The sequence below is a fragment of the Branchiostoma floridae genome, chromosome 16 (assembly GCF_000003815.2).
Source record: "Branchiostoma floridae strain S238N-H82 chromosome 16, Bfl_VNyyK, whole genome shotgun sequence".
NCBI classification, from domain to species: Eukaryota; Metazoa; Chordata; class Leptocardii; order Amphioxiformes; family Branchiostomatidae; genus Branchiostoma; species Branchiostoma floridae.
Window position 1 is genome coordinate 1550722 of NC_049994.1, and position 14694 is coordinate 1565415.

Sequence of the window (14694 nt, forward strand, 5' to 3'; positions counted from 1 at the left end):
GGGGGGGGGGGGGGGAACGCTAGAAAAGGGGGGCGAAAGCGCTAGTGATCTCGCCCCCCGGGGGGGCGAGATCGCCGGGGGGGCGAGATCGCTGTCACACCGGTATCCAAACCTATTTATAGCAGTCCAATCACTTTTATTCCATTAATACAAATAGCCAAGTATCCAAATCTGTGACAGATGTCGAGTATCTTCACCCTCTTACTACTACGCAAATAAGAGGTGGAGTATACTTGGTTCTATTATAGGTTTTCTCCACAGCTCAATTGTGAGCCGGACAACTTCCTTGTTTTTGTTTTCCCAAAGAATAAACCACTTCCACAGTTGGGTTCTACAAGTGTTTTAGTTTAGAATAAAGACAAGTATCTTCTAAACAGCTTCCATTCTGTGTATTTCGTCATTGGCTACCATAGGTTTCATAGATGAATTACGCTTATCCATTTGGCTTTATGTTAAAATTCACACCTTTTATGACCATGTATCCAATAAATGAATTATTGCTCTGGAGACGTTTGAACTTCAGTGCATAAAAATTCCCCGATGCTAGAGTTGATGCTCACCTACTGGGTATGGATAACAAAAGTCAAGGCAATCTCTAACTGGTATATGTAGAGTTTAAAATATGTGAAATATCATACAGAGACTTATATTAAAAGTTATAGCTTCATAGAAGTCACATGTTTGAAGCCTTGGTCGTTATGCTCATTAGCATGTAACGGCACGTAAAGGCACTTCATAATATAAAGGGGCTTTCACAATCGTTCCTACTTAAGATATCTGAAGTACAAGTTCAAGTATATCAAAGTCAGTATATCAATACACTTGGTTAGCTACCTATAGAAAAGCTAGTGTTTACCAGGTCAGATAATTCCTCAGGTCATTACGTAATGAGTACAAAGTTCATGCCCTTAAAGTAAACATGCCAGGACTTTTACACACAGCCTCTCTACAACTTCTACAAGTCTCTCCAGAATGGTCGACTTTGACGGCGCTCTCGAGTATCTCGGGGCTTTTGGAAAGTACCAGAAACTCATCTACTGCCTAACGTGTGTACTTGCGATGCCGGTATCTTTCCACATGCTCGCTATGACGTTTTTGGACGCCAAGGTGGCGTTCCACTGTGCCGTCCCGGAGATACGTCACGCCGAGCCTGGGACGGAGAACTACAGCTGTGCGCTCAACTACTCCATACCCTGGGAACAAGACCAGGAAACCAGAGTATGGAAACTATCTGACTGTAGGAGGTTTGTGTTGTTAGCATCATATTCAGTTGGTTGATTACGGCGTTCGAATGAACAAGGGTTCCTTAATTTGTAGTCAACGGTCACGAAGTTGTTGAATTCGTGAAAGCACGCGCATGGAACAACCTCATGTAACACCTCTGCATCTGAAGTTGTGTTTGGCTTTCGCATTAACGCCACAATTGATCATGAAAAGACAAAAGTTACATAGCTACTACGACGGGAGACCTGGCGCATCCCCGTATTGTAATTAGCCAGCGAAAGGGTATGTCACCCCGTAAGGGGCGGTATAACCCCGTTGTGTGTTTACGAGCACGTTGACCGATGATTATGATGATGACTTTACCTTAGACATATCGGATGAAACATTTGGACAGACCAGACCAGAATGATCCTTAGCTAGATTGCACTAAATGTACTATAAAGATTCATCGATAAACACGTGGCATGCATACCCATGCATACGTGTTTTTGTGTGGGAAAAATCAATGGAACTGCTGCTTGAACTTTGCACCGCTGCTTTCAGCAAACACGTCGAGTCCTTGAGGACCCCCTTTCACCGTTGTAATAAAGACAACGTCAACGAAGCGCATCGACCGAAATAAACTTATCTATCAGATAAAATACACTTAAGTTTAAGTAGCCCAATGGTTGCCCCACGCGTCGCCGCTCAGTGGAAAGAGGTTTTGGAGACGAAGTGTGTGCCCGTCTTACCTTGTGTATATCCATTCAACTACAATCGCACGGAGTTGCGTAATGAGCCAGGATGCCGTCTCAGTGAAAATTCTTTGTGTATTCTTAAGTACTGGATATTCTTAGTGCATTTAAGACATTCTCACTGCATTCTAGATATTTGTGCCCGTCCTTGTGGCCTGCCCGAATGTTTTCATCATCATCATCCGGGCGAGCTAGTTGCGCGGATGGACATGACTCTCTCTCTCTCTCCATACTTCCCTATCCTCCATAGCCTTGGGCAGTTCTTCAGCCGAGCAGCCAGAATGTCATGTTCAAAACTGTCGAGGTGAATTTGAATAGAAATATCGAACGGCATTATAAGTGTATTCCAACTGCAGTAACGGTTATAACCGCATTCCATGGCATGCCAACTTATTACACACATTCTGATCTCATTCGATGGGGAACCGAAACGGCAAGCTCCTTCAGAAATGCCAGAATGTGGCCACAAGAATGGGCACACATATCTGGAATGCAGTAAGGTTTTCTTTAGGAATGCAGTACGAATACGCTACCGTGTTACCGATCTTGTGCCCTTAGGAAAGGCACTTTACACGACTTTCCTCACTTTACTCAGGTGAAAGTGAGTACCTAGCTTCGGCTAGGGCCACCTTCTGATGGAGGTCCCATGTTCGCTCAGTAACCTTGAGTGGCCTTCAGGCCTTGTTACTCAGGAATGTACAAAGAATTTTTAGTCAGGCGGCATTCCAGCTCATCCCGACATTCCTGTGAATGTTACTTGGAATTTCCGCCAAACATGGCACGATTTATGCAAATACTTCATTCGGCTGGTTAAGCCTGATTCCTCTTGATTCAGTTTAAATGTGACGGGGTACTGTAAATGCAGAAACGTCCGCGGTGGATTAATGTTCGCGGTTTTCGCCGTGGCTACTTCACCTAAACATAAAACCACCGCGAACATTTTTCTATTATTGTATTAGACTGCAGTCTATGTTGTTAGCGCGAAATTAAATCCACCGCGAAAGGTCCTTTTACCCGCTACCGCGAAATTAAATCCCCGCGAACTTAAATGCTTTACAGTATCAGGCCCCTTCACACTTCACACTTGTAATGCTGTTATGTTATTTGTTACTCCAGGTAGAATATCTGAACAATTTACATGCGACAGCTAAAGGAGCCAATAAACAATAAAACAATAAACTCTGGAGATAAAAGCCTAACTTTTCCATAACATCATCCATACGTTTGTTCTTCTACTTTTATTGACAGATATAGCGTTAGAAACACCAGCCTGGCGACAGCTGAATGCCCCTTCGATGCCATCAACGAAACGGCCCTCGGCTACTTCGATGGCGAGAACACGTCATCCTGTAACCATGGTTACTGGTACGACAGGAGCCAGTATCACAGCAGCATCTTTACTGAGGTATGAAGAGTAAATAGTTGAATGACATGAGCATTCAAAATAACATTTCTCAAAACTCTCTCTATACATGACATCATACCGAAATAACTTATGTTATATCGATATCACATATTGTTTACACATCATACATTGTATTATGTTATTATTTTAGGTTTACATTTGCCCTTCAAATGCGATTTGGTGACTTACAACGTTGGAAAATATCTCCTGAAATTAGTTACTCAAGCAACTGGACATCCAGATGTTTGAGTAATTACTTTCTGACGTATCTTTATCAGTTCCGTTCATCCTCGGAGAGGTGACCTTGATATCTAACCTTCGTCGACATTGTTCAATGTGCTTTTTTTTGCGGAAATGAACGTATCAGAAACCGAGATGAAGTTGAATTTCTACAAAATTAAAAAAAAAATTTTGAAATGTAACTTTGATCTAGATTACTTGTCTTTCTCATTGATGTGAATAAGATCTTCTTCCAGGATCATCACATATTCACCTTTATTTCTGACACTAAAAGACGTTTACCATTTACAATTTCGATACCGACTGTGTCGCCATGTTGCCAGCTTTTTCAAAAGCATTCCTTGTTTTGTTGAAGAGATTCATTAGTCACATATGTACACAGTTGATGAAATGTTCATCAAGCAGTGACTATATTTGAAAGGTAAACACACGCACCTCCCAATTTTTTATGGCTATCTGTCCATCTTGTTCACGCAACGATGGCTGGAAGTCGCCCAAGTCCTAATTACATCTACTCTGTAATGGGGCGGGGTAAGGGACAGAAGATCCACGCAAGTCTCGACCTAGTTCTCACAACTCTTGCGAGAACTGGGACATTCCGTGATGAAGATGGACAGATCGGAAAGTTGGAGGTACGTGTGTTTGCCTTTAAAAAGTAGTCACTGATTCATGAAAATTCTATTAACAGTCCTTGTTTTAATTCCCATTGCCCAGTTCGACCTGGTGTGTGACAGCAATGAGTTGAACCAGTTCGCCCAGTCCATGTTCATGGTAGGGGTGCTGCTTGGAGCTGTCGGCTCCGGACAACTATCAGATATGTATGACATACTATCAAAAATTCTACTAATTCTAATTGCAACACACTTTTCTTCATTTTGCGCTTTGGTAAACGTGTACAATTGAAGAGTAAACCAAAAACGACCTCAGTGAAATCGTTTACTTTATTAGATGTACATATACATTTGATACAGTGGTATACGTAATTCTTTAAGCAATACTGTCAAATTGCATGTAGACTCTAGATGTAAACAGTTAACCAAAGACGAACTATTTGTGTGTATAATGACAGACACAGACAACACTGTACAACAAAAACTACGTGAGTTCGAATACAATTGTTTTAAGAAGAGGGAAGAGACATGTAAACAATAGATATAGTGATAGCCTAGCTCCAGATGTTTCGTCTATCCAATTGGTCACTTGTAACACTACTTGTAATAGTATCTAGTATTTAGTATTTAATGTAATACTATCGAATCACTGCATTTAGCCAATGAGGGCAAGACCATGCAAATAAAGATCATCTATTAGATGTACAACAATCATAGCACCTTCTCACCTCATTTTCCTTGTCGTTTTTTCAGGATGGGAAGGAAGAAAACCTTGTTCATCGGCATCTTCCTTCAGCTCATCTCCGGAGTAGCCGTGGCCTTCTCTCCCAACTATGCGTTCTTCGTCGTCTTCCGAGCACTGGTCGGCGTCTCCACTTCTACTGTGTTCCTGCCAGCTTTTGTCATAGGTGAATTAGTATAATAATCATAATTAATATTATTATCATGATGATGATGATGATAATAATCATCATCATCTTCATCATCATTATTATCATAACACTTTAACAATGAGACGTCCAAGTATTTGAGCGTAGTGGATCCCCATTACTTGGCAAATGACAATGTACTTTCTGTCATTTGGTCCAGGTACAGAACTCGTGGCCTCCAGCATGAGAACATGGGCGGCGACTCTGATCGAGATTTTCTTCGCCGTCGGTTTCATGCTGCTGGCACTCATAGCGTACCTCATCAGGGACTGGAGGACTTTACAACTTGCTATCAGTTTACCGAATGCAGCCTTTCTCTTCACTTATCCGTGAGTAGAAGCTAAGAGATTGTAATTAAGTACTAAGGTATGGTTTAAGACTTTGCATTCAGCTGAAAACATGACATCGTCACTTCTATCTTCTATCACAATGTTCTATCTATTGACATAAATGTCATGTACGCTGTGCTGATCACTTAAGATAAACTTTTCTATGACGTTGGCTTTTTCACCAAAGCGTAGACTTGATGCTAAAACTATAATATTCTGAATTAGATTCCCACCACATAGTGAAAGATATGGTAATATAGAGTTGACAAAATATATAATATGTGTATAATATATGTGTAGAATACTGTATTGTTTCTACATACACACAAAGATCGCTAAGCATTATTGAACTAGTTTAACTATAATATCCAACACAAATATTGGAGCCAAATTTTCGACTGAACAGCACCAGTCTTTGTCAAGGAATGAACAATTCACTGCAGTCGTGACGTCACGTTATGCAGATAGAACACGTGACTCAGTAAGCAGTGGATCATAGGTTGCAGGAATTCTACAGCGCCCATCGTCTCTATTTAGGGATGGTTGTAAAGCTCTGATGTAGATGGTTTCTTTGATCCCTCTAGATCGCTAAGCAGTTTAAGCATTTACCATCTCACCAAAAATCACAATGATTTTTTTTATCATGCTGGAAATTCATCCAAGGTTTTGTCATTACCTAAATTTCACTGATGTTTTACGTCATTGCTTACCATACTTTCCTAATTGCAGTTTGATCATTGAGTCTCCAAGATGGCTGCTGTCCAAAGGTCGTGACGAGGAAGTGGCCGCCATTATGCGGACAGCCGCCAAGGTCAATGGGGTCACACTGCCAGATGAGGTTTTCACAACCAAGAAAGTCGATATTGAAAAGGTAAATAGATCTGCACAAGTAGTTACATTTGCTGTTTTTTTCAAAACGGAAAGTATTTTTGATCGTCTTTAGACAGCCTAAAGATGCCGGAGACGTCTTGGATAACAGCTGTTGTCTGTCTAAAGTATTCGTACGACGACCAACAGAATGATTATAGTCTCTACTCTATGAACGTGAATTCTGTCCCAAGGATTACATATTCATCAGGAAATGTTCAATTAAACCAATTTGATTTAAAACACACTTAAATACAAGAAATATTCCAGCAATTATTCAAATTCCTATATTGGCGGGTGTGTATCCCGAGTACTCGTCAATGCCATGTGCGTTAAGAAGACATTGCTGTGTAACGTTAACAATAATTTATTTTTTCCTTTCCTATTCTTCTCTTTAGCCAGCAGATGAGAGAACATACACTGTGATCGACCTTGTGCGGACACCAAATATGGCGAAAAAGTCTCTACTAATTTTCTTCAACTGGTGAGTAAAAATAAATATTGTATCTAACGTGTTTTGAACAGTTCTTGCCGAAAATGGCTTCAATGGCTTGAATAGTATGTCATGTTTTATGTGCGTTTTTTCAACATCCTTTCCATGTACATTATTTCCATGTTCAATTGTGCACGTGCAACGTCTTCCTTGCCTCTGTAAACGTGTAAACTGTGAAAATTTAGTACCGACAATATGACAGTTTTAGTCAAAGATTTTGAAATTGCTGATATGTTGGATTAATATTGTTTGAAACATCAGTTCAATTGTTGAGATTTTGGATCAACACCTGTTGTCCTATCAAAACGCCAGCATAAGTGTTATAGAACATAAAAAGTAGATGTCGTCTGTTTAAAAATCTCATGTTTTCAGGCTGGTGATCACATTAGTGTACTACGGTCTGTCTCTAAACACCTCCAACCTGGGAGGGGACGACTACCTCAACTTCTTCATCGGCGGTGCTGTGGAAATACCGGCTTATGTTTCGTCTATATATGTCGTCGACACTTTTGGAAGGTAAGAACATGGCTCGGTTACACACGCGATTTGAACTCGGAGTTGTCTTATAGGGCCTTCACACTGAAACCGAATTGGCATGCAGGAATCAAGCAGAACCAGCCGGAATGAAGTATTTGAAAAATTCGTGCCACATTCGGGACCGTTCGGATTGGAATTCCAGATTGACCTTATATCCCCTTCAGTTCACACGAGAAGGAATGAGCCAAAATGCCGTCAGAATGAAAAATTCTTTTGTATTCCAGGGAATTCGTTGTGTATTATAGAAATTCTCACTGCACCCCAGATATTCTTTTTGGCCACATTCTGGCACGATTTGGTTTGCCGTTTCGGTTCTCCATGGAATGAGATAAAAATGTTTCGAATAATGTTGGAATGCCGTAGAATGCGGTAATACTGCAGTTGGAATAGTTGGAATACACTTAGAATACACATTGACAAAATAAAAAGTGTTAATTGATAATCACCTGTTTGTTACAGACCAAAGACACATGCCGGTTACATGATGATCGGAGCTGTGGGCTGTATAGTATGTCCATTCCTCACGGCACCGTACCTGCCGGAACGTAAGTACATCTTGGACTGTATAGGTAATACCTGGACTGATTTTAAAGATTTGCATCAATTAAAGACATTGAAATACAACAATAGTATACAATCATAACGCTGGTGGGAGTTTAAAAGCAGCAAGTAAGAAAATAAGGTAAAGTAGCTTCAGATCTGGCCGGAAGGTTAGTCCTCAGCGTGTTCTTACCTCCGGGAAGGATGTTCACCAACAACGGGGGGACTGTTTGGGGGCTTTATGCGAGGTTTCACCTACAACCAAGATCATTTGAATGAATTTCGGTTCGTTGATACTTACTGTGATACCAAAGAAACATGCAGGTTTTGGACCCATAGTAGTCTGCCCAGGTATAGTGGAGTTAATGCCGACATCCCATCTTGAAAGCGCTGTGGTACGGTAAGTTATACCAGTTACTAATGGTTAGCCAGTGGTACAGAACCTCACACTACCAGTGGGTGATTGGCTACACTTTTAGCAGCCTTTCTCAGCATTTCTTTGTATGTAAATTTCCAGGGACAATAGCGTTTTGGCAGAATACAAAAGGGTACTAATTGTAAGAATTAGTACCCGTTTTGCATACGTAATATGGAAACTTCAAAACTGTGTTCTAATACAAGAACTTCAAACACCTGCCACGTAGAAATAGACGATAATCAATAGATATCATCTATGGGAATGAGGACCTAATTTATGATAAACATTATAATACCATAGCTGTACACTCTCATAATTATGACAAGCGGGTAAACGGTCATCAATATTCAAATACTATGCAAATAAGCTAAAGCGTGATTTTCTACAAGCAACTGCAGTCTCTGTTTTGCTTTATGGTAGCGACACGTGGACATTAACAAAACGACTTGAGAAAAAAACTTGACGGCAACTACACTAAGATGCTACGTATACTGTAAATGCAGAAATGTTCGCGGTGGATTAATGTTCGCCGCTTTCGCGGTGACCACTTCACCGCGAATTTAAAACCACCGCGAACATTTTTCTATCATGATATTAGATTGCAGTCTATGGTGTTACCACGAACTTAAATCCACCGCGAAAAGTCCTTTCTCCCGCTACCGCGAAATTAAATCCCCGCGAAGTTAAATACATTTACAGTACGTGCGGCTCTAAACATCTCCTGGAGAACAAATCCTAACAAAAAAAGCTGTTGTATGGTTATCTCAAGTCATACGGGAAAGAAGGCTGAGGTTTGTTGGTCACGCATGGCGAAGTAAAGATGAGATCATAAGTGACGTTTTGCTGTGGACTCCCAAACATGGTCACGTTAGCAGAGGTAGACGTACATCAAATTTGTGATGATACTGGCTGCTCGACTGAAGAACTGCCCAAAGGCTATGGAGGATAGGGAAGAATGGAGGAAGAGAGTCATGGCCATCCGTGCAACCAGCACGCCCGGATGATGATGGATAATGATGATGATGATGCAAATGAAGGCCTTAATTGCATCATTACTGCAGAAATATTATATCTGATAATCATGACATTTGTAAGGTATAGATCGACATTAGGTACAGATCAAACTGAATTCAACAAAATTCTACAAAAATGTAGAAATTCATTTTTGAAATTACGTGTATCATTTCACAGAGGTTTGGGTTCTACCTTCTCTTGTTCCAGATCTGAACCCGCTGTCCGTCACCATGGCCATGATTGGTAAGTTCGGCGTCACCGCTGGCTTCAACATCATCTACCTGTGGACGGCGGAGCTGTATCCGACTATGGTCAGGTATGTCAATGTAGGTTAGATATCCGGATAATAAGGTAAGCGAAACGCCGTCTCTGAGGCAACTAAAGGGGGAGATGGGGTTAGGAAATGGTCAGGCGTTTGAGGTAGCGACCAATACCTTTCGATAAGGCCCCTTCACACGAGAGCAAGAATGAGCCGGAATGCCGTCAGAATAAAAATTCTTTTCTATTCCTGGGAATTCGTAGTGTATTCTAGAAATTCTTACTGCATTCCAAAATATTTGAGCCCGATCTTTTGGCTGGCCCGAAAGTTTTTGACATGCTCAAAACTTTCGAGGTGCATTTAAAGTGAAAAAGTGTATTCTAAGACTATTCTCTAACTATTTTAACTGCAGTATTACCGCATTCTACGGCATTCCAACATTCTTCGAAACATTCTTCTCGCATTCGGTGGAGACCCAAAACGGCAGGCCACTTCGAATCCTGCCAGAATGTGGCCAAAAGAATATCTAGAATGCAGTGAGAATTCCTTCTGGTGTGAAGGAGATATAAGGTCCATTTGGAATTCCCACCCGAATGTGGAAATACTTCATTCCGGCTGGTTATAATTGATTCCTGCTAATTCGGTTTCAGTGTAATGGCCCTATTAGGAGAACGCACGAAATTGTTTATATGACATAACACGCACACAATGGATCTTACTAAAGGTTCTTGACCACTAATATTCCCTTATTGCAGACTACAATGAAACAAAATAAAAATCTTACGCAACCAGCTGAACACAAATTGATGAACCGCGATAGATTTCGCCACTGTTTTAAGACAATGATTTCACACCACGTATTGGCACAATAGTACAGGTGTTTGCTCCCAGAGGTACTGTATTCATGTCCCCTAATAAGCCGCCGATGTTGTGTCCGTCAACATGCCCTCAACGTGACTTTCCTCACTCTATCCGGGTGAAAAAAATGCGTACCTGACTTTGATTGTGGAGATAAAAGGTGGCGGAAAGAGATCAGAAGGTTGACCAGTGGATACAACTTACTACACCTATATATGGCATTGAAAAGGCTATGTAACTACCGTTGAAGAGATTTATTAGTCACGTATGTACTCAGTACATCAAGCAGTGACTATTTTTTAAGGTAAACACACGTACCTCAAATTTTCGATGGCTATCGCTTTTCACTTTCACTTTATTTATTTTACCAGTAATTACATCTCAGGCCGGAAATCGGCCTGCATTTCAGGTAATCCTGGACATAAAAGTACAAAGTACACATAGCACATATACAATACATAATAAAATTATCCATTATCAAAGTCCAGACTACGGAGCATCAGCCAGATCAGTCCATGCATCTTGCTCACGGAGTGACCTAGTTCTCGTGAGAGATGCGAGAACTAGGTCGAGACTTGCTTCTGTCCCTCACCCCGCCTTCTTGATGAAAATTCTATGAACTTTTTTTTGCATGACTTCTTGACATCTTTTTGCCTAGGAATATGGGAGTTGGAGCCTCGTCCATGTTCGCACGTGTAGGCGGGATCATCTCACCGTACGTGGAGCTGTCCAAGAGTGTGTGGGGTCCTCTCCCGTATATCATCTTCGGGGCGCTGTCCTTCCTGGCCGCCCTGGCAGCGCTGCTTCTCCCGGAGACGCTCGGTGCAGAGCTTCCCGTCACCCTGGAGGATGGGGAAAACTTCGGAAAGTGAGTAGCATGACTAGATCAAGCTTCACTGGTCTCTATAAGGGCCCATAAGCCCCCGGCAACGGGAGTGAAACATTGTGAAACACAGAATAGAAAAGTGAGCACTCAAATTCAAATCTCGCGAGAACAATATGGACTGATAGCCATCGAAAATTTACATTTGTTTACCCTTTAAAAAGTAGTCATTGCTTGACTAAAATTCTATCAACGTAGAGAAAACTGTTGTTAAGACTTTCATTTTTTTCATCCATCACATCGGTCTGTTATCATGATTACATCAGCTATGGTGGCTCTGATCAGAATTAGTTAAAGTACCTTTACTCCCCATAGCCTGTTTTCAATGCTTTGACATTGGAGACATCTGCAATCAATGATAATACCATTTGCGTTGCATGGTGATGGGCAATTGAATAGTCCTGAATATTTTGTGGGAAATATTGAACTACTGTAAATGCGTCTAAGTTCGCGGGGATTTCATTTCGCGGTAGCGTGAAAATGACTGTTCGCTGTGGTTTAAGTTCACGGCAGCACCATGTATACTGTAGTTTGTTACTGCCATGGAAAAAAAACCCACAGAAGCCACCGCGAAAATTTCTGCATTTACAGTATTATCCAATCAAGAAATCGGACTCACCGAAAATTTCGATTGTAGTGCAAAGCTCTCTTACCCAATCACTCTGGATATGTGACTTATGTCGTCAGTAATGGGTCAAAGGATGTTATAAGTCGATATCATCCCCCGTTGTAGTTGGGAGAGGGTTTGTGCGCCCTGGTGTACATGGCCTCTAGTTGTTTTTAACGAGATTGTTCAAAGCAAGGTCACGAGACCACTTCAAGGCAATGAACTAAGAAGTTGGAAGCTGTGCACCGAGATAGCGGTGAACATTTGTTTTGAAGGCTGATAAGTTGTAGACAGGAGGAAAACCAGAGTCGTCAAGTGAGTTGCATAATTTAGCTGTCCGGGGAAAGAAACTGTTGCCGTAGAAGGGCTTGGAAACCGGCAATTGAACAGTATAGCGATGTGAGATTGAAGAGAACCTTGTGGTGCGTAGTACTTTGTCGACGTCCACCTACCATTTATTCAAGTCACATTTCTAGAGCGATTCAGAAAGCCGTAGAAGACTGAGCGACTCAGTTGAAACGTCCAGTGCGTCCAATTTCTTGACCAATGCTAGCAATATTTTCCATTGGGTTATTCTAAATCTGCTGTACTTGAATGTATGACTAAAGTTAATCATGTCTATACATGTATTATACATGTAGGGTAGACTTCAGAGTTGGGCCTTCCCATTGTAGCCTGGCATATGAAAGCACTGAAACAAGAAGATCTAGATGTTAAACAAAAAGTCACAGGCGTCTACTTCGTAACTATTCAAAGAAGGCAGGGGGTCAATCAGCTCAACCTCCGAGAAAAGTTCACTCCCGTATCCATCTGCAGGACCTGTTCATTCTATCCCCAAAATCTCCAGATTGGCGTTCAAGATAAAGAAGGATCTTCAAGGATATTTGCACTATTGTCCACTGCACAACGCAACTCTGACGTCTGTCCCTGTGATGACCCTAAAGCTAAGGGCACGACCCGCCGTACGTGCAAAGTCTTCGTGCCAAAATGTGGGCAGAAATGCGTGGCTGACGTAGCCTCTACCCCCAAAAAACGTACGCACAAATTGCACGTACGGCGGGTTGTGCCTTTGGCTTTAAGCAGCGAGCTAACTCCAGTTTTCTAACACAGGCACGATGGGTACACAGTACTTGTATCAGAAGATAGCTTTGAAATGGATCAATTGGTACGTTCGGCCATGTCATCCTTAAAAAGATATGTCTGATTAGAATGATTTTTGCTTCAACATTTTATTTTTTTTTGACACTAAAAGTAGTGCTAAACTGACTTTGCTTCCACCCCACTGCAAAACAACTTAGTATAACAACGGTTACGCCAAGGGACAAATATAAATAATTTTTCAAGCATATGATCATATGATTTGAATGATGTTGTGAACCAAGCACATGTTGAATTTAGGATTTGAAATAGACCACGAACAGTAGTGTATTTAATGACAATTCAATCTTTGACCTCTAACCCCTACCTTCCACTGTAGACAAGAACTCTGGACTCAAATATGATTATTAGCATAATGATAATATCTTACCCCCAATCAAGGGGCACCGATGAAGGTAAGATTATTAAGTAAATCTTTTGTATCTTTTTCAGCAGTAATTCAACGTCTGCCAAGGAAAATACCCAGGACAAAACAGACGGAAGTAGGATAAACCCAGCATTCTCCCATGATGCACCAGAAACCGGAAGAATGACGAAAGGGGCTCTTTCTGATCTTCGTGGTCCATTTGAGACGATACATGTTACCTCATTGTGACAAGCTATCTTTTGTTTAGTATTGAGACGTAGACGTAAGGCCTGGGAAAATGTAGTAACCAACCGTCCCCAGCAAAAACCTTTCTGGTCGTCTGCTGCAGCAAAGAGCATAACATTTACGATCCGATCTAGGTGAAGAACTTAAATACAGACCTCCTGTATTTCACACTGTTAACATGCTTTGACAAGTTGATATAATCATGTGTAGAACATTGTATTTCTTCGTTCAGTTTATTGATATATATTTTTAGGTTATGGCAATAAAGCAGAAGTACACTTTCAGTAATGTAATAATGCGATATCTTGCTGCATCTACAATGGAGTCTAAAGTATACTTATATGTAACGTAAAGGTTAAATTTGCTTCGTAGGACAGTTGGAGATTACAGTACATGATTTACCTAGTTGCATAAGGAACATCAACAACATGAATCTATCTGTGCTATATCAATATCGAAAAGTAGTTGAAGAGGATATTTTCATAATTGTATGACGTCAAGTGAACAGAAAAGGACCCCATATTTTATCGTCTTTAAGTTTCCATATGCGCATTTCATGGAGAGAGAATGTACCAAAGTAGGCAATATCAAGTACATTTCATGTACTCAGCTACATTTCATGTACTCAGCTTAGCGCTCATTAATTTTCAGCTGATATTACAAAAAATCCCTTCATAGATAGTCAGCATAACTAGAAAGTAGTGCACGAGTAGAAGTAACAGTAGTGACGCAACCATGACTATACGTAAATAAGTAAAACTAGTTAGGTAGTTATAAAAGTGATACATGTGTGGCAGCTATGAATGTAGTTGTCAACTTGGTACGTGATACCAGTGTTTCTCATTAGTATCACTTTGTGCACTTCTTGAATAAAAGACTTGTTACAACGTTTATGGTGTCTATTTTGAAACTTTAGCCACCTTGCTTTGGATTCTGCAGAGGATGTCAGTCACAAACACATTTGCTGTGGGCTAAGGGCGACAAACATTTTTAGAT

At 41.0% G+C, this 14694-nt stretch overlaps 1 protein-coding gene across 1 annotated transcript; it reads left to right on the forward strand.

The window, feature by feature from the left end:
* Positions 1–941: 941 nt before the first annotated feature.
* Positions 942–14504, forward strand: LOC118403428 (organic cation transporter protein-like). Its single transcript, XM_035802140.1, has 12 exons — positions 942–1244; positions 3207–3363; positions 4318–4421; positions 4968–5122; positions 5304–5472; positions 6202–6343; positions 6738–6823; positions 7205–7348; positions 7829–7914; positions 9549–9657; positions 11117–11326; positions 13539–14504. The coding sequence occupies exons 1-12, from the start codon at positions 973–975 to the stop codon at positions 13699–13701; spliced, it is 1797 nt and encodes a 598-aa protein (XP_035658033.1). The 5' UTR covers positions 942–972; the 3' UTR covers positions 13702–14504.
* Positions 14505–14694: the final 190 nt, after the last annotated feature.

What these genes read in the sequence shown, in the direction of transcription:
- LOC118403428 (XM_035802140.1), top strand. Translation starts at nt 973, where the DNA reads ATGGTCGACTTTGACGGCGCTCTCGAGTATCTCGGGGCTTTTGGAAAG. An exon ending in ACAGCAGCATCTTTACTGAG is followed by an intron (nt 3,364 to 4,317) that starts GTATGAAGAGTA and finishes CCCATTGCCCAG; the next exon opens with TTCGACCTGGTGTGTGACAG. An exon ending in GATGGGGAAAACTTCGGAAA is followed by an intron (nt 11,327 to 13,538) that starts GTGAGTAGCATG and finishes TATCTTTTTCAG; the next exon opens with CAGTAATTCAACGTCTGCCA.